General features: G+C 38.0%; 1 protein-coding gene across 1 annotated transcript in view; it reads right to left on the bottom strand.

The window, feature by feature from the left end:
- Positions 1-15,748, bottom strand: part of SLC5A12 (solute carrier family 5 member 12) — a 36,670-nt gene extending 20,922 nt beyond the window's left edge. The window contains exons 1-8 of the mRNA XM_036323350.1: positions 15,066-15,748; positions 11,077-11,142; positions 9,546-9,597; positions 8,640-8,707; positions 4,293-4,447; positions 4,048-4,188; positions 1,347-1,476; positions 49-137 (exon numbers count right to left, since the gene is read on the bottom strand). Of these exons, the coding sequence (XP_036179243.1) occupies positions 49-137; positions 1,347-1,476; positions 4,048-4,188; positions 4,293-4,447; positions 8,640-8,707; positions 9,546-9,597; positions 11,077-11,142; positions 15,066-15,404 (1,040 nt within the window). The 5' untranslated portion in view covers positions 15,405-15,748. The remainder of the gene's footprint in view (positions 1-48; positions 138-1,346; positions 1,477-4,047; positions 4,189-4,292; positions 4,448-8,639; positions 8,708-9,545; positions 9,598-11,076; positions 11,143-15,065) is intronic.
- Positions 15,749-27,611: the final 11,863 nt, after the last annotated feature.

Genomic DNA, 27,611 nt, shown 5'->3' on the forward strand with positions numbered 1-27,611 from the left:
TCCTCTTATCATCCTCACAGTCACCATCATTATCATCACAGCACTAACCTCAGAGTTCCACTGAAGGCACAAGCCACAAAAAGTCCTGGTAGCCCAGGCATCGTGGCAAATATCTCCATGACAAAGTACGGCATCAGCTGAAGAGGAGGCAAACAAGATAGGATTAGTGGTCTCATCAACAGTGTCTGAAATGTAAGAATGTAGCTTTTTAGCAAAAGAAAGTGAAAAAAAATACAAAAGTAATAATAATAGAGGAGTATGCCTGGACTAAGTAGCTGCATATTAGCAAATGATGTTATGATCAATCCAATTCCATGGACCTGAGGTCCAACTGTAGGGGCACGGAAGGGGTAGAAAAGAGACAGTATTAGGAAAAGGGTCTGGACAAAATTTAGAAGGTTCAAAAATTAAAATTTTTCTTTTTTTTGTAAAGTATGATATTTTTTGTTTACTGTTAAAGTTAGCAATTAAACCCTATAAACAAATGCTTAAAACAGGTCTTTAGCCCAGCTGGCATGACTCAGTGGTTGAAGGATGACCTATGAACTAGGCGATCACAGTTCTGTTCCTGGTCAGGGCACATTCTTCAGTTGTGGGCTCTATCCCCAGTGAGGGACGTGCAGGAGGCAGCCAATCAATGATTCTCTCTTATCATTGATGTTTCTATCTCTCTCTCCCTCTTCCTTCCTCTCTGAAATTACTAAAAATATATTCTAAAAAAGAAAACAAAAAACAGATCTTCAGAGAATCTAGGTGTTACAGTTCTACTCTGTAGCCAGATTTGTGAGAGAGAAGTCCCCATAGGATACAGTAAGACAGTTGAATATATAAGGGATCATATTGCCCACAAGGGAGGTTTTTAAAAATATTTTAAATAATTTTTTTAATCCTCACTTGAGGATCTGTTTATTCATTTCAGGGAGAGGTATGGGGAGAGAAAGAGAGAGCGAGAGAGAAATATCAATCTGTTGCTTCCCACACATGCCCTAGCCAGAACCAAACCTGCAACCTAAGCATGTTCCCTGACTAGGAATTGAACCCACAACCTATTGGTAGCATTGACAACCAAACCCATTCGTTAGTCACATCTTCCTCTCTCCTCAACCTTGTCCTAGTTCCTGGACTTGTGTCTTCAAGGAAAAGGTGAGGTACCTTCTTTTTACATGTTTATTCCCTTATATTAGACCCTCATATGTGGTAATATACCCAAGAGGAGAGGAAAGCCATCCAGTCTTTGGGGTGTGGAAAGTGATTATAGATCCAGGTGAAAAAGAGAAAGATTCCAACATTACCCATCAATGGCTAAAAACATGCTCGTTTCAGCCATTGCCCAAGGGAACATGTACCTGGTCCGGCGCTGAGATAATGCCAGAAGTCCAAGGGTCACAGTCTTTGAAGTAGGAGTACATGATCAAGCCAGAGAAGACAGCACACACCAGAATAATCCAGAGACCCACCAGGTTGAAGTACAAGGCTCTAGAGAAGAACACATGGGTCTATTGGTAGCCTCTATGCCACATTATTGGGAAGGTCACCACCAAACACTCACAGTAAAATTTTGGGGCACATTTTTGTTTAAAAATAAAATTCTACAGTCTACAGTCTTCAAGAATTATTACATCTTATATTTTTGCTTTTCTGTGTGTTTGACATTACATTTTTTAGACTGATTACAAAAGTTGAATGAAATAGAATTTTGATGGATTTTCTTTTTGAAATTGGGAGTTTTTCTGCAAAACCTCAATGTGTGGTGTGAGATCTATTTTCTTAGATGAAATTTCATATAACAATCATTCATATATAGCTTCAAGTGATGTTCCTTCCACTCAATTAACAAAACTGTCAAAAAGCCAACTTACATTTTAACATATTTCCTTCCAGAGGGATAAGAAGATAAATGTAGGCATAGATTAAGTTTTGGAAATACACACTTTGGAGATTCATTCACATGAACGTTGAAGTGTTTTTTAAAGAGACAATAGAAAGTATGAAAAGCCCAAGGTCATTTTACCTATCTTTTTTGGGAGCAATTTGTTTTATTCTGTGATACACAGATATGATACAATTATGCATATAATTTTGCAGCATTCTGTGGTTATTTTGCATTTATGACTGACCTTTGAAAGTCAATTACTCATTTTCTTAATCTCAGAGGAGATTTGAAAGTAGGCTAACTTTACATTCGTCTGAGAGAATAAATCTCAATCTGTCTCTAGTTGCAGGGACCGGGAGAACAACACTGAGCATTTTCTTGGATCCACTCATTGTTTGAAGGGAATTAAATCCACCCACATTCAACTGTAAGGACACACATTCATTTCAAAGGCCCCTAAAACCTGTGCTGTACAGCTATACCTAACTTTCACAAAACCCTTCAATCAAAGTATTTATTTATGAAGCAAATAAGTTAAATAATTATCCCATTGAAAAGTTTTTATTTTACATCATTTACATTAGCAAAGGGTCTTATCTCAAAAGTTGCTTCCTTGGGAGTAGTCTAGCCATGTTTACCTTTGAGTTTTGTTTGTTTGTTTTTATTGGTAGGGGTTTGAATTAGAGATAGCCTTTTGGGAATACAATTGATACATAAGGTGACCAATACTTGTGTATGGCATTGGTTGCACTCTCACTATTCCTCCATCCAGGCAACTCTGTGTACCAGCTTCTTCTGAGTACGTGGGATATAGCAGTGAGCACACAGAAGCCACCCTCATGGAGCCAGACATTCTGGGACTGGAGGCAAGTAATAACTGCTGACATCAATTAAATAAATAAGATTATCTTTGATGTGATAAGAAATATAAAGAAAGTAAACAAAGGCAATGGGAATGGAAAATAAGTGACTGTGCTTGGATGTGCTGGTCTGAGCTAGGAGATGGGATGGCATTGAGAAGGGTCTTATAACCTACATCAACTCCTCCTACCCTCAGAGCACCACTTCCTGCCAGCAGTGCTAACAGATAAACGGTACCTTCAATTCTAGCTCAATTTAAAGCAGAATTTTAAACGACTGTTAATTTTAGATGAATATCAAGATCAAAGGCACATTTGATCTTAAATACATTTTCAGAAATTCAGCTATTTGATAAGGTGATGATTATGTGTGTAGAGGATTTATTAATACTATATTATCATAGGATATAAGTATCTTACTAGTGAATTGCTGAAACACTAGATAATGCTTTCACTTCTGAGAATGTGTGAAACATGGAAAGTGATATATTCCCTTTTAGAATGCAAGTTACATGGTAAACCATGCCCTGGCAATTTTATCTTTTTCTCAGTCTACCTAAGAAACTGTGCATTGAAAGTACTTTAAAATCAGTTGCAGGAATATTCATAGCGACTGATTCTCACTCTAAGAAAAGTTGAGGGCATCCTGACAAGTCAGGGGGGAGTCTGGAACCTTGGACAGCAGCAATGGGGATATAAGCTCTGCTAGTTTGTTTCTATCGGTTTTGCAAAAGAGTCTGTATCTTCCTTTGGTCCCCACTGGAGAGCGTGGGCTGGCTGGCAGGGACTGGAAGAGGCTTGACAAGCTGTGTGCCTGCTGGAGTCCTTTGGAGTGAGCAGGCCTGGCAAGGATATCCTGGCGGGACTTGGAGCACCGAGAGCCCCATTCTGACCTGCCTCATTACCTTGGGTTGTCTTCTTTTTCAATCTCCCCTTGGACATTTTAAAGGTATAGCCATGCTGAATCAAATCAGTGATAAAGGTCAACTTGTCACAGAAACTGTAAGAAATACGTGCTGCTTACCTCTGCATCACTCACTGCCCACACCTAATTTAACCTTGTTATTTCTCAATAAATGGAGGCAGGAAATGATGGAGAGCAATGGCAGACAGACTATTAAGGTCAAACCCCAGCTCTACCACTTCCTTGCTGAGATGGGAATAGTAATGCATGCTTCAAAATATTGTTGGAAGAATTAAATGAATCTTTCTGTTTCTCTGTTTCTTTTCTACACACACAACATTAGGAAGCATATGATGAGTACCCAATAAGGGCAGAGAAAACATAAAGATGTTTCTTTATTCGTAACTTACAGCTTGGCATGCTTCTCTGTTTTGCAAGAAATGCATCGCTGGATGGTTGACTGATTAACTCCGTAGATCCCGAGCCACGTAAAAGTTCCTCCCACTGAGATGGTCCAAAAAGTGTGCCGCCTGAGAGGATCGACATCAAAGCTACGAGGCAGGGAGAAGTGAGTGAACAAAGATTTGTTTTTTTAGGGGATTAGATCATGCAGCTAAATCTTTATAAAACATGGAAAAAGTAGCATTGGACATACTCAATTATGTGTAGTCGAGATCCATTTGTTGATAGCTCTAATACATTGTAAAATCCACCAGCTTGAGCCGATCCTTGAATGAGGACTGTTAAGAAGCCCACAATCATGACCACCATCTGGAATGCATCTGTCCACACCACTGCCTTCAATCCTCCCTGAAATGGAGAGAATGGGTGAGAGTTCTAAAAATGAAGCCTGCAAACTTCCATCGCTATAAATATGAACCATATTTCTTTCTTTCTTCTCCCTTCCTTCCTTCCTCTTCCTTTCTTTCTCCCTTTTCTTCTTTCTTTTTTTCAGCACAGTTGCTGAGCCCCTTTTATGTGTCAACTATGATGTTAAGCATGGGATGAAGAGGGACAGATTTCTTCCTTAATTTCAGAGTTTAGGATCCAGTGGGAGAAGCAGATACTAGACAATAATGTAACATTTTACTTAAAATTGTGGAAAGTGAAATTAAAAAGGAAGGGTTCCTATTAAAGCATAGAGCAGGGAGTCCTGACCTGGTCTTGTGAAAGTGTCACTAGAGCTAAGTTCTGAAGAGTGAGCAGGAATTTATCAGGGACAGAGGACAATGAGGAAAGGGGAGCAGCATGTGTGAAGCAAGGAGAAGCTTGCCTGAGGAAGTAAGAGAGCTAGAATGTACAGATTGAGGAATATATAGAATGCCCAAAGGGAGGTGACTGAATTTGCTAGAGGCCAGATTTTGACAAGACCACTTAAATGATTTCTCAAGAGCAATAAGAGAACATTAAATAGATTTATATAATGAAAGCTTTTATTTGTTTCTCAGTAGTTACAGTGATGATTGTGAGGACAATAAATTGCAAGGGCCACAGGAGAAAAGTTGAGAGACCAACTTAGAGTTTATTTCAGTAGCCCATGTGCAAAATGACTGCAATTGAAGAAATAGAAGTTGATGGATTTCAAAGATATTTGGGAGGTAAAACCAACATAGCTTGTGATTAATTGAATACATTTGAGGAGAAAGTGAGGAAATTGAGGGTAATCACCCATGTCTGACTTGTGCAACCTGAGATTTCTTTTCTTTTGTAGTGACAGTGAATAAATTTTGGAAAGCCGAGATGGTAGAATAGTTAGAAAGAAGAGAAGAACTAGGAAGGAATGGTAGAATCTGGATATTAATGGAGAAAGGAGTTTTAAGAGCTGGAGGCTGGTCAAATAGTGAGATGAACAAACTAGAGTGTCAGGAAGATGGATCTAACCATAGAACACAGTGTGATTGGACAAAAGGTTAGAAAGGGGGTTATCAAACTTGGCTCCTCTTTAGAGTCACTTGGAGAAACTGAAAACAAACAAACAAACAAAGAACAATGTCTGAACCCCATCCCCGGGAGGAAAATTGAGATCTGGGGTAGAAATCAGTCTTCAGAGTGTTTTTTGAACAATCCCCAAGTGATTCTAATGTACAGTTCTAGTTGAGAACATGTGGACCAGAAGAAAACAGGAAAGAAAGAAGCTACTAGAATAATCTAGGTATAAAGTCCCTCAGAACAATGGTGAAGGTGGAACAAGCAAATTAGGAAAGATTGAATGAAGTGGAAGGCAGGGGTAGGTGGATGGAAAGAGATCAACCAAAGAACTAGTATGCATATATGCATAACCCATGGACACAGACAATAGGGTGTTGAAGGCCTGAGACTGGGGGTGGGGTGGGCTAGAAGGGTTAATGGTGGAAAAGGGGGCATATAGGTAATACTTTCAATAATAAATATATAAAAAATATATAGATAAATAAAAATAAAAGAGCTTTGGAAATGAATAGCACTATGAGAAAGCACATGGTATTTTTAACAATAAAAAATAGAATGATCTTTCTTTGCTACTCCTCCAGAGTGTCAAGAACTTCTGTGAAAAGATCACAGGCTTCATCATTGTACCATGAGTGTCACTGAAATATTTAATCAGTCTGTGTTGCTTACTTTACTAAATTGTGTTTACTAGATTGCAACCAGGGCTTACATTCCTAGAGTGCATACCCCTGGGCAGCAGGAATCACTTCTTATTCTTTTACTATCTTTCCGTTGTCTTAGGCTATGCAGCCAATGGGATTATCCATGTAAAGAGACTGCGATATGTGTGAGCAAACATGTTAGATAAAGAACCCACCATTTTGGTGAGACACTGGAGCCCCTAACCTGGCTCAAGTGTGGAGAAGGGACAGAGGTGTGGTGGGAAGAGATTAGAAGGGTGGATTTATTCACTTAATGAAAGACTTTCAATACTAGGCTAAGAAGCTTATGCTTTATCATGTAAACAATGGGGAGAATTAGGTCAGTCAAGTGGCATGAAGAAATGGATGTTTTAATCTGCCAGAAGCTAGCAGGATAGAGGGAAGAACTGACACCAATTTAATAGTCCATTTAGTTTATTTTCACTTACTGTGATGATTAAACTATCCGTACTTGTTTCTGACATCTTACTTTTTGGTTTCTATTAGTTCTACTTTTTCTGTTTGTTTGGGTTTTTTTTTCCTCTTTTCTTCTCTTGCATAAATCAGTTGAGGTTTTGCTTTGTTTTAATTCCATTTTTCCACTTTGATCATTTTATTTAAATGAGTTCCCTTGAAATTTTGCCATAAATTTTTATTTTAAGTAAATTTTTATTGATTTCAGAGAGGAAGGAAAAGGAGAGGAGAGAGAGCTAGAAATATCAATGATGAGAGAGCATCATTGATCAGCTGATTTTTGCACTCCCCACACTGGGGATCGAGCGTGCAACCCTCTGCATGTGCCCTGACCAGGAATTGAACCATGACATCCTGGTTCGTAGGTAAATGCCCAACCACTGAGCAACACTGGCTGGGTGGTGGTAAATTTTCTTGGTTCTTCACAGTCAGCTCCTGAAATATCATTTTGCTAAATACACAACTATAGGTTGATAATTGTTTTATTTCACTGCTTTGAAGATGTTATTCCACTCTTTCTGTCTTCCACTGTTGTTGCTAAGTCAGTCTTTAGCATCCCTAGCACTGTATCTCCTCATCACTGTATAGGCAGGTACCTCAGAACAACTAATCTCAGATAAAGCCAGATGCTGAAGGAGCAGGAGTCTATTTTTAACTTAGGGAGAATTGTGCCTGGAATGGAAGGTAGAGAGAACAGAATGGAAACTTCGTAGCATAAACAACTGGTGAGATTTGCAAAGATGATAAAAGAGAGATAAGGGCATTTTAAAATAGTATATTCTGGGGAAAGAGTGGGATCAGGGAGGAGGGGGTCAATAGGAGGGAAAAGGGGGACATCTATAATACTTTCTTCTAATTTAAAAGTTGCATATTCTCATGATATATGTTAACAGAGTATGTGTCATGCACATAATGCCAAAAGACATGTAGGTCTGCTATGCGATAATATAGCAAGTACTTTACTGTTTTCTACAGAAAGGAGGAAAGAGAATCCAGCTACCTAAGACCCACTGTTGTATTCTTAGCTGGATACTTATAGCCTCTGTATATGATGTAAATGGCTTAGAAGAAAAAAGGTTCCCATGGCAGGGCATAGCAAATAATAGGTACTCAATGAAAGTTTGTTGAACTAAGTGAATTATGGCAATTATATAAAGGTTGCCAATAACAACCAGGTTTCTTGGTTAAAGACTGAGCATGTGTAAAGCTAAATGTTAAATGTTATCATAGTAGCTCCACGAATAAGAGATAAAAGCAAGCTGTGGAATGCTCGGGTTTACAAAATACCAGCCATCCTTGCTTACTCAACCATTGCACAGTGAATTATAAGCTCTAACCATGATTTATAATCACTGTAATTGAGCAATTTGTATTTTCCTCAGAAATTGCATTTGGGCCCTAGCCGGTTTGGCTCAGTGGATAGAGGGTGGGCCTACAGACTAAAGGGTCCTGGGTTTGATTTTGGTCAAGGGAACATGCCCGGGTTATAGGCTCAATCCCCAGTAGGGGGCATGCAGGAGGCAGCTGATCAATGGTTCTCTATCATCATTGATGTTTCTAACTCTCTCTTCTTCTCTCTCTTTCTCTGAAATCAATAAAAAGTATTAAAAAAATAAAAAAGAAATTGCATTTGGTCACCTAATCCTCTGATCAAGGAGGTACTTCATTCATTAACTCTTCTCTTAGCCGTGACTTTCTCAAATGAGCTCAGAGCTTAAATTCCACTAATGGTTGATACCAAAAATAGTTTTAAATAAAACATCAGCACTTTCCTCAGGAAACCGCAACAGATAAGCCCACATACTTCTACTTAATTTTAGAATAGCAATTTCTATATTTAGATGCCCTGCTGCTGGAGATTTGCCCTTATCCTGTATTAGGAGATAGCACTAAGTCCTTTTTCACAGCTAGATACTTACCAGAGTGCAGTAGAACGTGCAAACAATTCCTGTTGCAAACACAGAGCCCCAGAGATCAAACCCAGTCACTACAAAAGGAGAAAGAATATTGAAAGAAGTTTTTCTGCGAACAGCAAGCTTTACCAGTACAAAGTAACAGTATTTTTGTCAGTGTTCGTTATGGGCAAATGAAAACCAAAGTAGAGTTTTCTCTTGAATGTTCTCACGTCGACAAAGATGATTTTACTATAATTATACTTTCACTGAGTCCATAAATTTCATGTAATGTTAAGAGCCAACTTTTTATCCTAAAATCCCGAAGCTTCTGATATGCACCAATTATTTGTCTTTTGTTTTTGTGTTACTTTGAGTATATCAAAACCAAATAAACATCAGCCATGAGCTGATATTTCCGAGTATAAGCAGATAGCACGATTAAACTGAATATTGAGAACTTCCAAATATCATAGATACCATTATAAAATTGATTTCACTTTCTTTTTCCTTTTGGTTTCTGGGATTCTATTCTCTCAAAAAGGGTCAAGAGTAAATCTTGAAGTATAAGCACCGTTTATTATTATACTAAGGTTATCTGCTTTATGAAACCACTAAGAAACCACCGCATATTATGGATGATCTTACGTAGTGGTTGTGCATGCATAATACCAAAGCTCCCATCATTACAGTGATTACAAAAAACAAATGATTACACTGTGTGTTTTGGACCATGTGGGCAAAATCAGGTAACTCATTATTTGCATTACTTTCAATGTTCAACTTTTAGAGGTTTATATTGTGACTCCCACGATAATTCAGGGCACCCCGAACACAGGAATGTCTCCCCAAGATGTTTTAGGAATATTTCTCAAGGCCAGAATGCAGGCATAACAGTGGTGGAATGTGCCCAAGGAACTGTTGATAACTCACCTTGATTGAGCGCCAGAGCAGGAGCATACACCACCACTCCCGTATAGAGAATCTGGTGGAGAAACAAGCATGAGGTAAACACTGAGAGGAGACACATGGAAGGGAAAGCTGCCTAGAAAGTTCTTTATTGACCTTAGAAATGAATTTGCTTCAACTTGTTCACTAAGCATTTCATTCCCATCCACTCTAATTTGAAAGTTGCTGATCACTGTAGCTAGTTTGCCAAAGGGATATAAGTGTTAGGTGGAGGAATAAGTGTTAGGGTTGGGCTTTTTAAGATTGCTGCAAATTTGGGGATTTTACAGCTAGATCTGGTGTGTTTCTAAAGGATAGAAAAATGGGCTTCAAGTTAAGTTTTTGATTTACTCTCCCTCTCTCTCTCCCCCTCCCCCTCTCCCCTCATACACATATCATAATGACACAAATATGTTTTAGCAGTTTGTAAGCTATGGATTTTAGGAAGATGGAAAGCAACTGTGAGGAGGAAGTACTGTGCAGAGAAGACTAATGATGTGGGTCATCTGCACAATGAGTATAGCTCCTAACTCCCAGAACTGTGACCACTGCACTGATGGAAGTGGATGCAGTGCCATTTCATTCTATATGAAATTTCACCAGTTAGAGATTTACGTGAGGGCTTGAAAAGGTAAACACCTATAGACAGATCATAGATCATTCTTTTCATCCTTTTATTTCTCTTAAATCCTTCAGCCTGTGTGAATGGGAGTTTTGATTAAGAAAGTAGAAGAAGGTTATCTTTCAGCAGAACATGCTTGGTGAGTAGTAGGAAACTTGACAAAGGTGTGCCTCATGCAAGCTGAGGCTGCATGAGGGCACCCCAGACCCTGGGAGAGAGGAGAGGAGTCCAGATGGGGCAAGTGGGAGTATTGCTGTGGAAATATTGTCTTCAAATAATTTTCAACAAAACGAGTATTTCTGATTCAACTCAGTTAACTAGACTTTTTCTTAATCAGTTAACAGACCATTTCATATCTTCATATCCAAAGCAACGTATACAGATTTTTTTTTTAAAAAAAGAGTTGAAGTAAATATTAAGAAAATGCTTTATTTTTTTGTGGTTTATGATATACATTTGTTTGCTATTATTTGTATGTATATATGGGGTATATGCAATGGATAACTAGATGAAATCACATATCTCAAAAGTATTATCCTTAAAAGAAACTATTTTCTTCTTAGTATCAAATTTCTCTCTTTTTTAAATATATTTTATTGATTTTTTACAGAGAGGAAGGGAGAGAGATAGAGAGTTAGAAACATTGATGAGAGAGAAACATTGATCAGCTGCCTCCTGCACACCTCCCACTGGGGATGTGCCTGCAACCAAGGTACATGCCCTTGACCGGAATCGAACCTGGGACCTTTCCGTCCGAAGGCTGACGCTCTATCCACTGAGCAAAACCGGTCAGGCATCAGATTTCTCTCTTAATTGAGTTAACTACCACCTGAAATAAACTAACCTGTATCTTGTCACCCACAATTCCACATTTGTAGCTGCCCTTATCCTTACCGTCTGCACAATGTAGATGACTGTTGCAGCATAGCGAACTCCTTTGTTGAATCGTAGTTGTAAGTACTAGAAAGAATAAAGAACATGCAAAGAGTCAGTGAGTCTTACCTAGAACTGCTAAGAAGTTTCAATTTTTTGTTATTCCTTGGAGTTTAGTGCTTTGGATTTGTCGTGTGCTTGTATGCTACTAGTACATACATGGCAGAACAAGAAAAAATATGGATTGTTTAAAGTCAAATATATATTAAAGCTCAATACTTGTTCAAGCTTCTCAAGATAATCAGGGAAGATAAATAGGTTGCTTAAAAAAATATGAGCATTCTGGCTTGCTACTCAGGATTTTCCTACTGGATATACAAAAGCCATTGTCACCTTTTATGTTCCCATTGCTCCAAAATTCACTTCAGGCCTTTATTTAATCTTTTCCAGACTACAGTAGTAGGTCCATAACTGATCTCCTGGATTCCAATCCTTCCCACCATTCTATTAACCACACATCAAGCCACATTGCTTCTCTTAATGGAACTCTGCTTATGTCTCTCTTTCTCAAAATCTTTATTCTGCATTGTGGATGCTTTCTATTCCAAACACTCTATTGTCTGATCCATGCTTTTCTTATCTTAAGTAAAACTATAAAGATGGTATGGAGAAAAGGGTACATGAAAAAAAAATAACTAGATAAATAAAAAGACTCCTTGAATTCTACTTTGAGCCTTGCCACTATCTCACTCATTGATCTAAGCATCTGGTTTCTCATCCGTGAAATAAGAGAGACTGTTCCAACTGTATAATTTTACATATGAAAGAATGTATTGGCTTATTCAGAGCATTCAATGGCCACCTTTGCTGTGTCTACAGCTATTACTGCAGTCAAAAGTAAAATGAAAGTTCAACAGAAAAGTTGCACACTTCGGGTTTGCACAGGTAACATTTAACATCGTGTTCGATTATTTTCAAAACCCCAAACCTGATTTAGTCACATTATTTTCCATCTCAGGAAATAGCAAGTCAGCTTTTCATGTTGGTTCAAGCCCAAATAATATGGAACATGGTTACTCCTCACTTCCTCTCACTGTCCACATCCCAGTTCATAAAATAATTGTGGGGCCTATCCCCCAATTTCAAAACACAGTTACTTAGATTATTTCCTCTGCTGCCACTAAATACTATCATATCTTGCCTAGATTATAGCAATACCCTACTAATTAGACCCCCTTCTTCAGCAGTTAAAACCTTATAATCATTCTCAACATCCAGGTAGTGTAACACTCAAAATACAAATCCCATCATCTTACTCCTCTGCCCAAACATGGTAATGACACATATCACGGTAAAAATCAATCCTTACAATGACCTAAAAGGCTTCATAACATTGGTTAAGACCCTATCAGACCCTAAATATCTATTTCACAACAAACATTTTGTAATATCATTTACTATGCTAAAGTAAGATTCAATAGTGATATCATATACCTACCCATCTAATTTCTCAAAATTTATATATAATTGCTATGATACCACAAATTTAACTTAAAGAGAAATAAAAAGGAAAGAAATTTACCAAAAAAGTAATCTATAATGCTTTAAACCACTATAAAAGAAGATATACTGTAATAATATCCTGTGTATTCTTACAACAAAAAAGTTTGAATTGAAGAGTAAGGAGTTTAGAAGCCATATAGTTTGATAAGCCCAAGAAAAATGAGAAAGCAGGTAGATCAGACACCAGCCTCTAAGCTAGTGTTAGATGTAAACAACAAACCGGATTTATTAGTGTGTGATAAAAAATAAAAAATAACATTAATTGAAGTGGAGACAGCATGATGAGACTAATTATAAACAAAGTGGAGATAATGAAAATGTATGATATTGCAAATGAGCTGAGCCTCATATATAACTTGAGGGTGAGAACAATTCCTTATGCTTTGACAGGGGACAGGGTGGTGACAAAGTAGCACAGATGGCATATCTTAGTCTTGAAATCTCACTGTATATCAAAGCATTTAAAGCAGTTGGCTACTGCCGTGTAATATCCACCCCAAAACTCATGGGCTTAAAAATCAAGGATTTATTATTTGTCATAATTTTGAAGATCTGTTGCATGATTCCTCTACTTGTTTTCTCTGGGCTCCCGTGGGGTTGAAATCAACTGGAAGATCAGCTGGGTGAGAAGGTCACTAAAGCCTCTGGTTGTTACTTGACAATGGCTGGTGACTAGGGTGTCTCTGTTTCCCTCTGTGTTCCCACTCATGCTCCAGAAGCTGGACCAGCTGGAACAGCTTCCTGGCATAGCAGTGTCAAGAGAGCATTCCAGGAAAGCAAAGGCAGAAACTCTGAGCCTAATGAAGCCTAAGCTACACACATCATTTCTGTCACATTCTGTTGGTCAAAACAAATCACAAGGCCAAGAGCTGGGGAAATAGACTCTACCCCCTCCCATATTTAGTGCTTTAAAAGGTCCCAGAAAGAATATTTACCATATGGATCAGGAACAGGGAATGGATGATAAACAAAGAAACAAATTTAAGCTTCAATAGATAGACTAAGTCAGAATATAAACGTGGGGACAGTAGCAACAACCACAATAACAACACAAAACTCTCATGTAGCATTTACTCTTTGCCAGGATGTGTTAAAAATATTTGCATATGAATGTCAGCTGTAATTGAAAAATAAAAAAGGTTTTGCATTTACTCCTCAGAGATGTCCTTTGAGATAGGTGATTTTATCATCACTATTTCACATATGTAAAAATCAAGTACAGAGAAGTTAAGTCGTTTTCCCAAAGTCATGACAGAGCTGTCATTCAAAGCCAAATAGACTTGAGTCTGGAGTCTATACTCTTAATCCCTATGCCACACTGACAGTTCTTACAGAGCAAGAGACAATCCCAAAATAACTTCATTTGTACTTTACATAACCTTGATTTCTTACTATTGGAGAATTTAAAAATATGTAGAGGGCAACAAACTTTGTAAATTAAATTTATATACTATAACCCTATAGGCCTTCCCATATGTACATATATTTTAAAACAATAAGTAATTAGCTTTTCAACCCATGTTTGTCCCATGGAGTCACTGATATTGTAAATATTTTTCTGTTTCTGTACTAATTTAATAATCATTTAGCTTACAGGATTAAAAAAGCAAACAAAAAAAGAAAAACAACCCTCTTCTGTTTAGAGTCCTCTGCTGTGACTTAGTAAGGGTGTTTGATAAGGAAAATAAACACTTTTTTTCATAGAAACTAAATATTGGGCATGCAAATTCAATTTTTAACTTGACATTTTTCTTGAGAATTATTGCAAAGTCAAAACACGACTACCTCATTTCCTCTCATTAAAATAATCCCCATATTTGTATTATGGAGCAACTCCTTCTCATTAAAATATTTTCTAATTTTTGAAAACATTACCATTTCCCCTTTAAAAACTGGAGCATAGTAATAATTTGTATTAGAATGCTCATCTCTACTATCTGATGGAAAAAGATACAGACAAAATGGTTCACAGTAGGCTTTACTCACTATGCAAGCTAGACTAAGTCATTCACCTGTACTATCTCTGTTTTCCTACAGAAAATGACAATATTCATGATATACGTTCTGCGGGCTTTTCAGAATATGTTAATAATAATACAAATAATAACTTTAACTCTCTCATTGAGAGGCTCTTAAAAGTTAGGCAATGTATTCAGTGGTCATACACAGGTTCTCATTTAATCCTTGAAATAGTCTCATGGTGTTAACTCCTTGACTTTGTTCTACAGAAGAAAAAACAACTGTGTCTGTATCCAAAGCTTAAGCTTTTCCCAATAGCATTGTCATATTTTTCTTAAAAATCAGTGAGTATTCTTCAATTACCACATATTATCATTAAGAGGATGTGTATCATTAGAGAAAACAAGGAAAAAAAACAAAAGATTGATCAAGTGGAGAGAAAATAGCAACTCCTCCCAAAACAAAGAATAAGGGGAGAATTGTCTTACCTCATAAGTGCTGGTGATGCCAGATCTGTAGAACACAGGCAGAAAGAGCTCGGATGTGAAGATGATGACAAAAGTATACGCAATGAAGAAGAGTGTGAAGGAGGCCCCAAAGCGGTAGACCTCGGAAGGGGCCCCCAGGACAGTGACAGCTGACATGAAGCTGGCTGTCAGAGACAACGCCACGGGACCACAGCTCATTTGTCTCCCCCCAACCAGGAACTCCCTTGAAGTCGCCTTCTTTCTCTCCTTAATAGCAAAGAACACCCCGATTCCAGAAGAAATGATAAAGAGGGCTGCAAATACGACATAATCCCAAGCCGCGAAGTTCTTCACCTCCATGCCGGGAAGTTTAACACCAGAGAATTGCTTTCAACCAGGTCTCAGGGAAAAGTTGCTTCCAGAAGCAAAGCTCAGTACAGCAGATGCTTTGCTGAGAGAGCAGACTAATTCTGTGAAGACAGCGATGACCAGAGACACCTTTGTGGATCTTCAGACACCAAGCGGTACTCAGGGAAGATCTCAAAGGTTGACGACAGAGAGGAATCTGATAATGGTGTTGGTACCAACAGATGAGAACTTGAAATCTGCCCCTGACCAGGAGCTGTCTGTTCCTCTACTCAAGCATATGCCACAGAGAAAGAATTCAGATGTGTTCTGAAATTAATAACCAAGTGGGAGGTGGGGGTGGGGGGTTGGAGGTGGAATGGACTTGCCAGATAACATGCTCTTTTATCTGCTAGATTTTTTTTAAAAAAAAACTTAAGGTTAAACATTACTGGGAAACAGAGGTGATACAGGTTGACCACCTCAGCATTTTAAATTAGTCAAATGGAATCTGTGAAATGCAAACACAACCCCCTCAGCGGTGTCTTTGTCCTGAGTGAGGAAGGGTGGAGGATGTGAACCTGCAATCGTCTGAGGCAGTGAGTGTGGAGGGAAAGGAGCAAAGACCGAGGAATCAGGAGACCTTTGCTCAAGTCGGCTGAAGCTTCAGTGAGCTGTGATACTGTTAACAAATCATTTAGCCTTTCTGAGACTCGTATGGTCAAGGGAATAATGGCCCTACAGGGTTGTTATGAGTCTTTACATGTCTCAAATTTCCTTTCCCTCTTTTATCTGATCTTTAAAATGAAAAAATAATATTTACTTTATTGGCTTAGAGGGAAGCATACTGAACTTAACAGTTGATCCTCTCTTGAGTCTAGGCTTTAAAAAATAGACTTACCCAAAATTTAGTAAATTATTTGTAGTCCTCAGCTTGATCTTCTCCATCTCTCCTTCATTTTGACCAATTTACAATACTTGTACCTAGAGCAGGGGTGGGCAACCCCTGGCACGCGTGCCAAACATGGCACGCCAGTAAATTTTGCTGGCACGCAAAACCCTCTCTTATAATCTTCCATTTACAATTTTTTTCTTAATATCGACTTTTTATTTTTCAGATAAATTCAGTATAGGTGCATCTTAGATAAATAAATAATTTTACATAACAAGTTATCTTAAAGACCATAGACATGGATTGACGAGAGAGGGGAAAGGCAATTTCTATGCCTCTGCCTTAACTCTCCCTGCCTTCCTAGATCCGACCAGTGTTTTGGTTTTATCCACATATGCTTGTGAATCTTTGTCCTCAGTGATGAATTTTGTTAAGTCTCATAATAGGAGTAGCCTGACGGATGAAAGTAGTAGCTCGCGCATATCTCTGAAGGTCACGAAATATAAACCTGATGTAAAATCTCTGTCATCAGTGATGCAGCAGCAAAAGTCCCACTGATAATATCAAACGGAGTCATAAAGTTTTCTGTCGGACTATCAGTGTACATGTATACATTACAAAATAAATGTATTTTTCATCATCATATACTGTGATTTTGTCACTCGAATGAATTTTTTTATTTCTTCAAGGTTCTTCACATACATACACCTTAAGAGATATCAAGTAAGCGTAACATGTTCTCAAAAAATTAGGGTTGGCACGTAGAAGAATTTTGAGTCGGAGATTTTGCTGGTTTTGGCATGCAATCACAAAAAGGTTGCCCACCCGAATCCTAGAGGCTTAGTTAGAATTAGGACCAAGATAAATGAGAGAAGGTGGAAATCCAGTTATAGATACTTGTTTCTGCTCTTGTTAAACTCTGTTGATTGCTCGGAAGTATCCCAGCAAGCCTTTGGTGGCATTGCTCAGTGTTGTTTATGCTTCTCTTTTCTTCTCAAGGCCTTTCCCAGCCCCACCTCAGCAAAGCCTATCGATGCCACAAGATCTAGTTCATGTCTCCTGTGCTCCTGGAAGCCTTTCCTGACTCACTTTTCTTGCTTCCCCACCCAACTTCTCTAGTATGCGACCTTCCTTGGTACTCACTTTGTAATCCGTAAGTACCCTCACCTATTTCAAAGCATCTCTATATATATGTCTATATGAGTTGGTCAGATAATCATCTCTTTAAAGGCACAAGTCCTGGTCAATAGAGTGTAATGAATAACAGCTATTGTAGAAAATTAAAATTGTATTTAAATTAAATAATTTTTTAAAAAAAGAAGAAAAAAAATATCCATTATGCCCAAGGCCAGAAACGTTTCCTATCAAACATAAGAAACTCTAATTTTGCTTTGGACATCCAGGTAACTGAATAAATCTTTGATTATTTGTTTAGTCTAGAATACTGTCTTCACTCCCTACTTTGCTCCATGAATTTAGGCCACAGAAAACTTTGATGGCTGAAATGTGCTTTTAGTTACAAATAAACATACAAAAACTCTGCCAAGAGCTGTCTGTGACATATTGCTTACCTTCCTCCTCTAAGTTTGCAGAGTTGATATGATCTGGATTAAGGAAAAAGGAGGTCTTTAATATTTTTACCTTAACCTAAAGCTTTTCAGTTTTTTCATCATAAGGTATTCCACTTGTATAATAGGTTTTTGTTTGTAATGATCTCAGCAGAAAATCAGAATTCTGGCTTTCAGAGGCTTTGACTATTTTATACACCACGTAAGCATAAGTATTGAATCCACAAGGCACATAAACAACTTGTACAAATCAGGTGAATATCAATTCCAGACACTATTATTACATCAGTGATGCTCCCAGGTTAAATACCAGGAGCTTGAAGATCCAGTGTCAATGAGTACTGCTAGTTTTAATTAACCTGCACCCATGAACTCCATTAGTCTTGGATTTCAAAACACCCTGGACACAGAGCAGCTAATCGTTTGGGATGTGAAGGAAATTTTGTGCCTCCGCTTGCAACATTTTGCTGATTATAAGGCATTGCATCAATGTGTTCATTTAATTCTCACTTGAGGTAAGGGTATAAAAGAGAGGATTGGTAGCATTCCATGTCTTCAAAATCTCTTATAAAAACCACTCTATGCAAGGTTTTTTTCTGATTATAAGGCATAGCATCAACTTATTAATAACTTTTCAGGGAAAACAAAAGAACCAATACATTCAATTGCTACATCAACTACAAAGCACATCCCTATATCTGAAATATTAACATGGGGGGTGGGGAGGAAGGGAAAACATGCTTCTTTGGCCTGAGGAAACCCCAATATTTCCTACACCCTTTTGCAGGTGCCACGAATGCCACCATCGACACTTCATTCATTTAGTGTAAGGTTGTTAGAATGTAAACACCATCACCTGCCACATACACACTCCCCTAATAAGTAGGTTAGATTTAGAATTGTCATTAATAGTTTCTGTAGAGTAAAATAGTTCTGCAAGGTGCACAGGGCAAGTAAATTATATTGGAAAAGAGGAAGAGAGTTTGAGGATATGGATTGCTACCAACAGGAGGAACCCGTAAAGATAGAGCATCCAAAGAAAACCATGTTGCTAATACCGTACAATGCACACGGTGTTTACTAGTATTTTGGCCTGGGATAGGAAGGAGGAAAATATACTGGGATGGGCCTTGGCCATTCTGAGACTGCACTGCTTCCAAAAGCCAGAGGAAGCAGGAGTAGAGTAGTAAGGTAAATGGGTGTTATTTGGTTTGGTTTTGATTTTAAACCAGGAAGTAGCAAGATCAAAAGTGTGCCTCAGCCCTAACCCATTTGGCTTGGTGGATAGAGCGTCAGCCTGCAGACTGAAGGGTCCCAGGTTCGATTCCGGTCAAGGGCATGCACCCTGGTTGTGGGCACATCCCCAGTAGGAGGCGTGTAGGAGGCAACTGATTGATGTTTCTCTTTCATCAATGTTTCTAACTCTCTATCCCTCTCCCGTCCTCTCTGTAAAAAATTAATAAAATATATTTTTTTAAAAAGTGTGCCTCAGAGGGGTTCATCTACTCTAATAATTTTACATGATGCATTTTTTCCCCTCCAGTGGACATTACCAAGGATGTCTCCAAGAACTCCTCACAATGTGAGTAAGCTGCTTAAATCTGAGAAAACTATCCTCCCACAGAGTGCTACTCTCACCACGCATGCGATCTAACAAATCCCTAGGACACAACCTAGTGACGCCAAGTGGTAGTGGAATAGGAATTATTGCTTTGTGTCAAACTGCAAAAGGACTATAGCCATTTCTGCCTCCCAATTACATTGAATAATTCCTATTTTGAAGAAGATAATTCTATATAATGCTTACTTCTGCTTATGAAGACTGATGAGAAATGGTCCATATCCAAGAATTGTATCATGAAAGCAAAAATACTGAAAATCCAGAGATTCTGCTCCTCCTTTGACCTGCAAAGGACATGATACATAATAGAAGTCTCTTGATTGGCTGGCACTTTTATGGATATAGAAAGAATAGGTCTGAGGACAAAGTGGCAAAGACAATGAAACTCCACTTATAGACAACAGGCTTTATTTTTTTTCTTTTTAAATTCTTGGGGAATGGTACTGGAAACTTGGCATAAGAATGAAGACAAGGAAATGGTACGTGAATCTGGCTGGAGGCAGGGACATTTCTCAAAATCTTCACTCTCTCTCTCTCTCTCTCTGAAATTAAAAAAAGGGTTGCCCTGTCCAAGTTTCTCAGTAGGTTGGAGCATCATCTATACACCAAAAAGAGGTTGCAGGTTCGATTCCCAGTCAGGACACATGCCTAGGTTGTGGGTTCTATCTCAGCCCAGGCCTGTACAACACAGGCAAGCAATTGATGAGTCTCTCATATCAATATGTCTCTCTCTATCTTTCTCTCTCCCTTCTTCTCTCTCTAAAAACCAACAAAAACATCTTCAGGTGAGGAATGAATGAATGAATGAATGAATGAATAAATAAATAAATAAATAAATAAATAAATAAATAATTAGCTGGAGGATTTAGAACATCCATGAGTTGACACTTGAATTTCATTCATATACTAGAAAAATATTTGTTCCCCAAGCCTTTGTGACATAATTGAAAACATCCTTTATCTGCAACAAAAGACCAAGTTTTTGTGTACCTTCTCACTAAGACATCTTATGATTTTGGACATAACTAATTTCTCTAGTTTTTAGCTACAGAATTTTTAAAAATGATGGTATAGCATATTAGTAATTATATCATGGGACTACTGTAAGTAACTAAATCACCTTTTCAAGTCTGCTCAAATGTGATGTTCTTTGACTAACCTATTTAAATTGCAAACAACCACATTCTAAATATTTCTTTCTACTCTGTTCTTTTTCCCCCAAGAAATGTATCTCCAACTAATATATTACATGATATTTTAAATGTTAACATTCCTCCACAAGAACATAAGCTCCCTAATGGCTTTGTTTATTTTGTTCTCTGAAGTACTCTCAGTACCTAGAAGTTTCTCAATAAATTAAACTAAATTATATGAATTCAAGTGGTGTCACCCACCTTTATAATCTATGCTTAATTCTTGTTTTACTGGGGAAAAACTAAATAAGAAAAAATATTCTAAGCTTTTTAAAAAAAGCTGAAATATTTATCTGCCATCTAAATAAAAACTGAAATTTATATTACATCCTATCAGATTCCTGGATTTATTCTAGTTAAATGTGACTGCAGTTACAACTTTATTTACTCAGTTCACATAGACTTAACTTGTGTGAAGAAATGGTGACTACAACTTTAAAAGGCAAATCTCAGAGTCCAGTAGAGAACATTATTTAATATTAAAACAGACTAATGGAGGCAAAGCTCTACAGAAAACAAGTAGAACATTTAAAGGAAATGTCTAATTGGGAGGGCAATTGAGCATGATGATCAAAGTCCTTTGCTAATTGTCCTTAGATACCAAGCAATTCCACTGTTGTAGAATGGCAAAGGGGGAAACCACATCATGATTTACTAGGGGCTTGATTTTGTTACATAAGCATAAAAGGAGAGGATTTCTTGTTTGATTCAGGCCTCTAGGCATTAAAATAAAAATTTTGAATAAGCTTCAAAAGGGCACAGAATCTACTATGTGTCTGACACTTTTATATATTATATAATTTTGACTTTATATGGCAATGAGAGGCTATAAAAATGTGTTGATAGTCCCATTTCACAAATGAAAAAAATAAAAGCACATAAAAGTGCTTTGCCCAAGGTCAAGATCAAGGTCATACATCTGTTAAGTTGTAGTTTTCATCATAAGTCTAACCTGGGTTACTCTAAATTCAATGCTTTGTTTTTTGGTGTTTTTTTTACTGAGTTTTTTTTTTACAAAGATTATTTGAGCTTACTCACTTTCCTAGCTCTGATAGGAGGCCTTTCAAATGTAATAGAGAGAAGTCTGGGTCTACCTTTCAAGCTGAGCATTGATAATCAAGTGAAATAGAGCAGTGATACCCAGGGCCTCTTGTGTCGATCCTATGATATTATCATATTCTCAAGTACCTTATAAACAAACAAAATTTCAATTGAAATAGTTTTAATATTGAGTGACTGTTAATACTCCGATTCTCTTGACATGCACTTGAACATATAATATAGTTGGTGAGCTCAGACACAATTTTATCAGTTACCACAAAAACACTTTAGTCATCTCATTTCCTACCAATTTTATCATGCCACTCCTGCCATCACTACCTGCCACCATGAATGAATAACTTTGGCATATTTCTTATACTAAAATTTATGGAATAGTTGTCCTTACTACAGATATACAAATAAATCTGTCCCAGCCTCAAAGGCAACTTTGCAAAAATGTTTTGTGTATGGTAACTACAAAGTACATTTCTTCCATAGTGACTCATCTGAAGCCAGGATTTGGGTGATTATGTTAAGTGTTTAGTGACATCAAAGACATCATTGTCTTCCTTCAGAAGAGGTCAAGAGGTAATAACAGAGGTCCACCCACACTGGTCACTCACTCTTCTCTAAGTGCTGGGTTTCTCAGTAATATTTGTTTCTGTGCCTCTTGGAATTCTAATCTAAAAAATCATTTTTTGGATTTCTATTATCATTCCATGATTTCTAATTTGATTCTAAGACTTGATTTCCTCACTAGATATAAAGTTTCATTTTTAATTAATTTTAATATATATTAAAGCTGGCTCTTGGTGGCTCTGCTTATAATTTTGGAATAACTTAACAAACTTAAATGTGATTTACACATATTTAAGTGTCAATAAGTGGAAGCTCTTATTAATAACTAGAGGTCCGGTGCACAAATTTGTGTACTGGGGGGGGGGTTGTCCCTTAGCTTGAATTGTGAGAGGGTGTGGGTCAGGTCAAGGGACCACACTGGTGCAGGATTGGAGCAAGGGAGGGATTCGAGAGGTTGGCCAGCCAGGGAGGGACCATGGGAGGGCTCCAGGGCATGTCCAGCCCATCTCACTAAGTCTCGATTGGCTGGACCCCAGCAGCAAGCTAACCTACCTGTCAGAGCATCTGCCCCCTGGTGGTCAGTGCACATCATAGCAAGCGGTTGAGCAGCCTTAGCATATCATTAGCATATTACACTTTGATTGGTTGAATGGCCAACCAGATGACCGGACACTTAGCATATTAGACTTTTATTATATAGGATGAGGACTAGAAGATGTGAGTCAGAGCGAGGCTCAAATTTTTACTCAGCCAATTACTAATGTTATCACCTTAAAAAATGTATTTCATCTCTTTGATATTTAGTTGCTCATCTTTAAAATAGCGATAATCCCTTTCACTACATCGTTGTGAGTATTTGAGACAGGTATCAACTAGCTTACACGGCATCAGAACTTCATAAATGGTATCTATCATATCCGTATTAGGGACAGCTGTCATATTTCAACATTTGCACCAGGAACTTTCAACACTATTTTGGAAAGCACAAGGAATATAGGAAATAACAGAGATACTTCATTATTATTTATAAATATTTACTTCCCAATCCAGGGAGACAAAAGTCAGATTTCTGATCTGGAGTTCCCTTGGTGTTTGCTCTGTTCTTTATTTGTAATATCTAGATTCTGGAAGTCCTCACAATTCTTTGCAGTGATGTAATTCATCTTTTGTTTTTCATTTAATATGACTTTTTTTCTTTCTTTTTACACAAGCTCATGTTTCTTGGGATTGGAATGTCCTTATAAATGTACTAAAAATTCTAGCTCTGCTGAAACTGTCAGGCAAGCCTATAACTGACTTTGTCCTGTGATACTACAGGTACTTACAGCCATTATAACTTTCTATACTTTTTTAAACTAGGAAAGCAAGTGTATGGCCCACTTTGCAAATGTACTAAGCTTTCCCAAGTCAGTGTTTTTATAGCCTACCGTGATGCAAAACATTATGGAATATCATAACAACTAGAACTTAGAGAAGAATATGTAAGAAAGCATATTTGCAAATAAAAAAAAAATCTTGCTATGTACTATATTTCAAATTTCTATAGTATTATAAAGAAAGGTTTATAAAAACATTTTTATATAGTATCAGTGCCTCCATGGGACAAACATGGGTTGAAGAAGCTAATTTCCTCTAGTTTTAAAATATATCTATATATGGGAATGGCTATATGGATCAGGTTATAATATGTGTTTACCTACTACATTTCAACTTCAGAGCTTACGCCTTGTCCCTGCCAAGTACCTTTTCAAATTATTAGACTTTGCTTCAGGTCTGTGAGATTTGTCCAGGATAGTGGCTGCTTTTCTATTGGGAAAACATGGGTTAGTAGCAAAAATTATCAAATGGGAAAGATATACTGTGAAATTTTTAATTATAAGCACTTTTTTTTTTTGGTTAATCCTTACCCAAGGATATTTTTCCCATTGATTCTTAGAGACCGTGGAAGGGAGGGGGAGAAATAGAGAGAAACTTCAATGTGAGAGAGACACATCAATTGGTTGCCTCCCACATGTGCCCTGACCAGGGTCAGGGATCAAGTCAGCAACCAAGGTATGTTGCCCTTGACCGAAATTGAACCCAGGACCCTTTAGTCCACAGGCCAGTGGTCCATCCACTGAGGCAAACCATCTAGGGCTATAAGCACTTTTGAGAATAATTTTAGTAAAAACATTGCAAGCCAAACTTATGCACTGTTTTTTGTTTTAAGAATTCATTATCTGTATAAATAGAAAGGCTGTGTTTAGTGAACCTGATGAAGGAGGGTTGGGATGGAGTGGGAGAGTGCAATTAATCCTAAAATGTTGAGGATATCACCATGTAAGCTATTTCCCCCAGTTTCAATATTTTAAAGAATATTGAATGAAAGGAATTTGGGATTTGAAGTGAAAAGAACTGAGTCTGGGCCTAGTTCTACTGCTAAACTGCAGTGTGAACTTGAGTAAAAACAAACAAAAAACCTTTGTTAAAATAAAGACACTATAACTTATTTCAAAGGCTATTTTGAGGGTTTCGTACTATTCTGTATTATGAACTCTAAAAGCATTATACAAGGATACTGGGGCAGAGATATAAGACCAAGACTTGTGGTCAACAAGGGGTATGTCAAGCACTGGAAAGGGAGCATGAATTCCTCTGACTTCCTGCAATCGCGTCGGGCCAACTCTTAGGCCAGTAGTTGGTACTTTGTTTCTGATCACTGAAGGTTCCAGAATGTTCTGCGTTGCAGCCCCATCCCCTGGTAATGTCTCCACTGGGGAAAGGCTTGCAATCAAGAAAGGGTGCATCCTGTGAGAAAGCGCTCTCCCACAGATGCACAGCATTCCCACTCAGGTGGAGGAAAGCCTACACACTGCAGCTGATGTGCTTTGATGCCCTGATTTCTACCACTAACCCTGACTTTATTATGTGTTTATTTTTAGTCCCCAAGGAATAAAAATGCCCCACATGCCCTTAGGATTAACGTCAGCCTCACCTTTGAAGGAGGAAAACAGAGAGCGAGTAGACCTCATAATACCTAATAATAGAAACATCCGTGTGTGTTAAACTTAGAAATATCTATGTAATTTATTCATAAGAATCAACAGACAATGATCCTACCCAAGAGGAACAATTCAGCTTTCAACTTTTAGAAAGTGTGGCTCTGCCTGTCCTTTTATTATAAGCCTGATATCCTCAGAGTGGTCTTACTATATTTAATTAAAGGGTTTTGTTCTTTTTGGCCTTGAGTAACCAACTGAACTTGCAAATCTGGCATGAAATTAAAAAAAAAAAAGAAAGGAGGGAGGTGGCTTTTAAAAATCAACTAGTGACCTTGTAAGGCAGAAGTAAACATTTAGTTTTAAGAAGACAGGGAATCATAACTTTGGTCTAATTTGGATTCTTTCCCAAGCTCTGCCCCACATTAAGGTTTGAGAAAAGTTATGGAAACATTGAGACTTAGTTTCCTCAGATGTAAAATGGAATTACACTATGAAGTGTAACTGTAAGGATTAATAAAACAATGCTTCTAAAGGAGTTAAGATAATGCAGTACCAGGCCTGTAGGTTCGGTTCAATAAATAATATCTCAATAAATGGTCTTACAATTGAGGATAACATGAACACACAACTTATAAGAAAATCTTACTTCATTGCAATTTTAAAAACTTTGCTTAACATTTATATACACACAGGCCTATTTTTTTCTTCAGTTAAACATTTATTTTTGGACTTTGGCTTTTGTTAGTCATTGTTTTGTCTAGTAATAAGATATTGCTGCCTATCTACACCAAAGGTCGTGAATTGTAAAGTTTCAACCCAGGGAATAGTCATTCAGTATGAAGAAAAATTAGCATTACTTGTTAGAGTAAAAGAGACATCCTCAATAATTTTTAGGATCTGAACCATGTCGGAAGAAATTCATCTATAAGTTGATTCTACGTCCCATCTATCCACATCACAGAAGACTCAGTAAGGGAGCACTGTGCAACCTTATTCCCAGCCCATAGAAAGGAGAGGAGAAGAAAAGGACTGCTCCTTTGTGGGCCACTTTTCACTACTTGCCATTCACAATAAGTGAACAACAATATATTGACAGTTTTACCCCAGGGTTATGGGAACTCTTCTCTCTGTCATAGTATAGGGAAGAGATCTGGACTATCCTGGCACCTACAAAATATCTGATCTAACCCATCATTGACATCATACTGATCGACCAGAATAAGCTAGAGGTGACTAACATGCAAAAACCTTTAAGACACAAGTGCTACAGACACTAGTAGATAAACCCTATGAATATTTAGAGACCTGCCAGTTTAATAAAATACTTTAGGAAGCCAGAAGTCAGGGATGTATCATGACTTTCCCTTACAGTAAAGAACAAATCATGCACACTGCCTCTTCTTCCACAAAGAAATCTAATTCCTAGAAGTCTCTTTTCTCCGAGGGCAACTTATTTCACACTTAGGAATACTGCTCTGGCCTATGTATTAGATGCTGTGAAAGGACGTCAGCTTTATTTGGGCCCAGAGGGGGGGAAAAAAGCATTCTGCAACAAATCTAAACTGCAGTGCCTAAGGGCCTGCCACGTGCGTCGCAGTATTTCCACTGGTGGAAAAAGATGCATGGAGGAGTTTGTCAGGCCCCAGCAGAACCAGTGGGTATTCCCCTGAGTCTGTACTCCGGTAGAAAATACCAAGCTTGGGCCGGTTGGCATGGCTCAGTGGTTGAGCACCAATGTATGAAATAGGTAGGAGGTTAGGGTTCGATACCCAGTCAGGACACATGCTCAGGTTGTGGGCTCCATCCCCAGGAAAGGGCTTGCAGGAGGCAGCTGATCAGTGATTATCTCTCATCATTGATGTTTCTATCTCTCTCTCCCTCTCCATTCCTCTCTGAAATCAATAAAAATATATTTTAAAAATAAATAAAAAGAAAAGAAACAGCCGAAACCGGTTTGGCTCAGTGGATAGAGCGTCGGCCTGCAGACTGAGGGGTCCCAGGTTCGATTCCGGTCAAGGGCATGTACCTGGGTTGCAGGCACATCCCCAGTGGGAGATGTGCAGGAGGCAGCTGATCGATGTTTCTCTCCCATCGATGTTTCTAACTCTCTATCTCTCTCCCTTCCTCTCTGTAAAAAAATCAATAAAATATATTTTAAAAAAAAGAAAAGAAAGAAATAGTAAGCTTGGTCACAGAGACCAGTGACCATATTTTTGAAACTTCCCATCATCAACTGGGTTCTGTTGGATTGACCATGTCACAAAGCCAGACAGTAATTCCAGCAGAAATCCATGATAAGATAGAAATTTCAGGATGGAGCATAAGGAGGACCAGGTTTGTTTTAAGG

Source organism: Myotis myotis, unplaced genomic scaffold (genome assembly GCF_014108235.1).
Source record: "Myotis myotis isolate mMyoMyo1 unplaced genomic scaffold, mMyoMyo1.p scaffold_m19_p_10, whole genome shotgun sequence".
NCBI lineage: Eukaryota > Metazoa > Chordata > Mammalia > Chiroptera > Vespertilionidae > Myotis > Myotis myotis.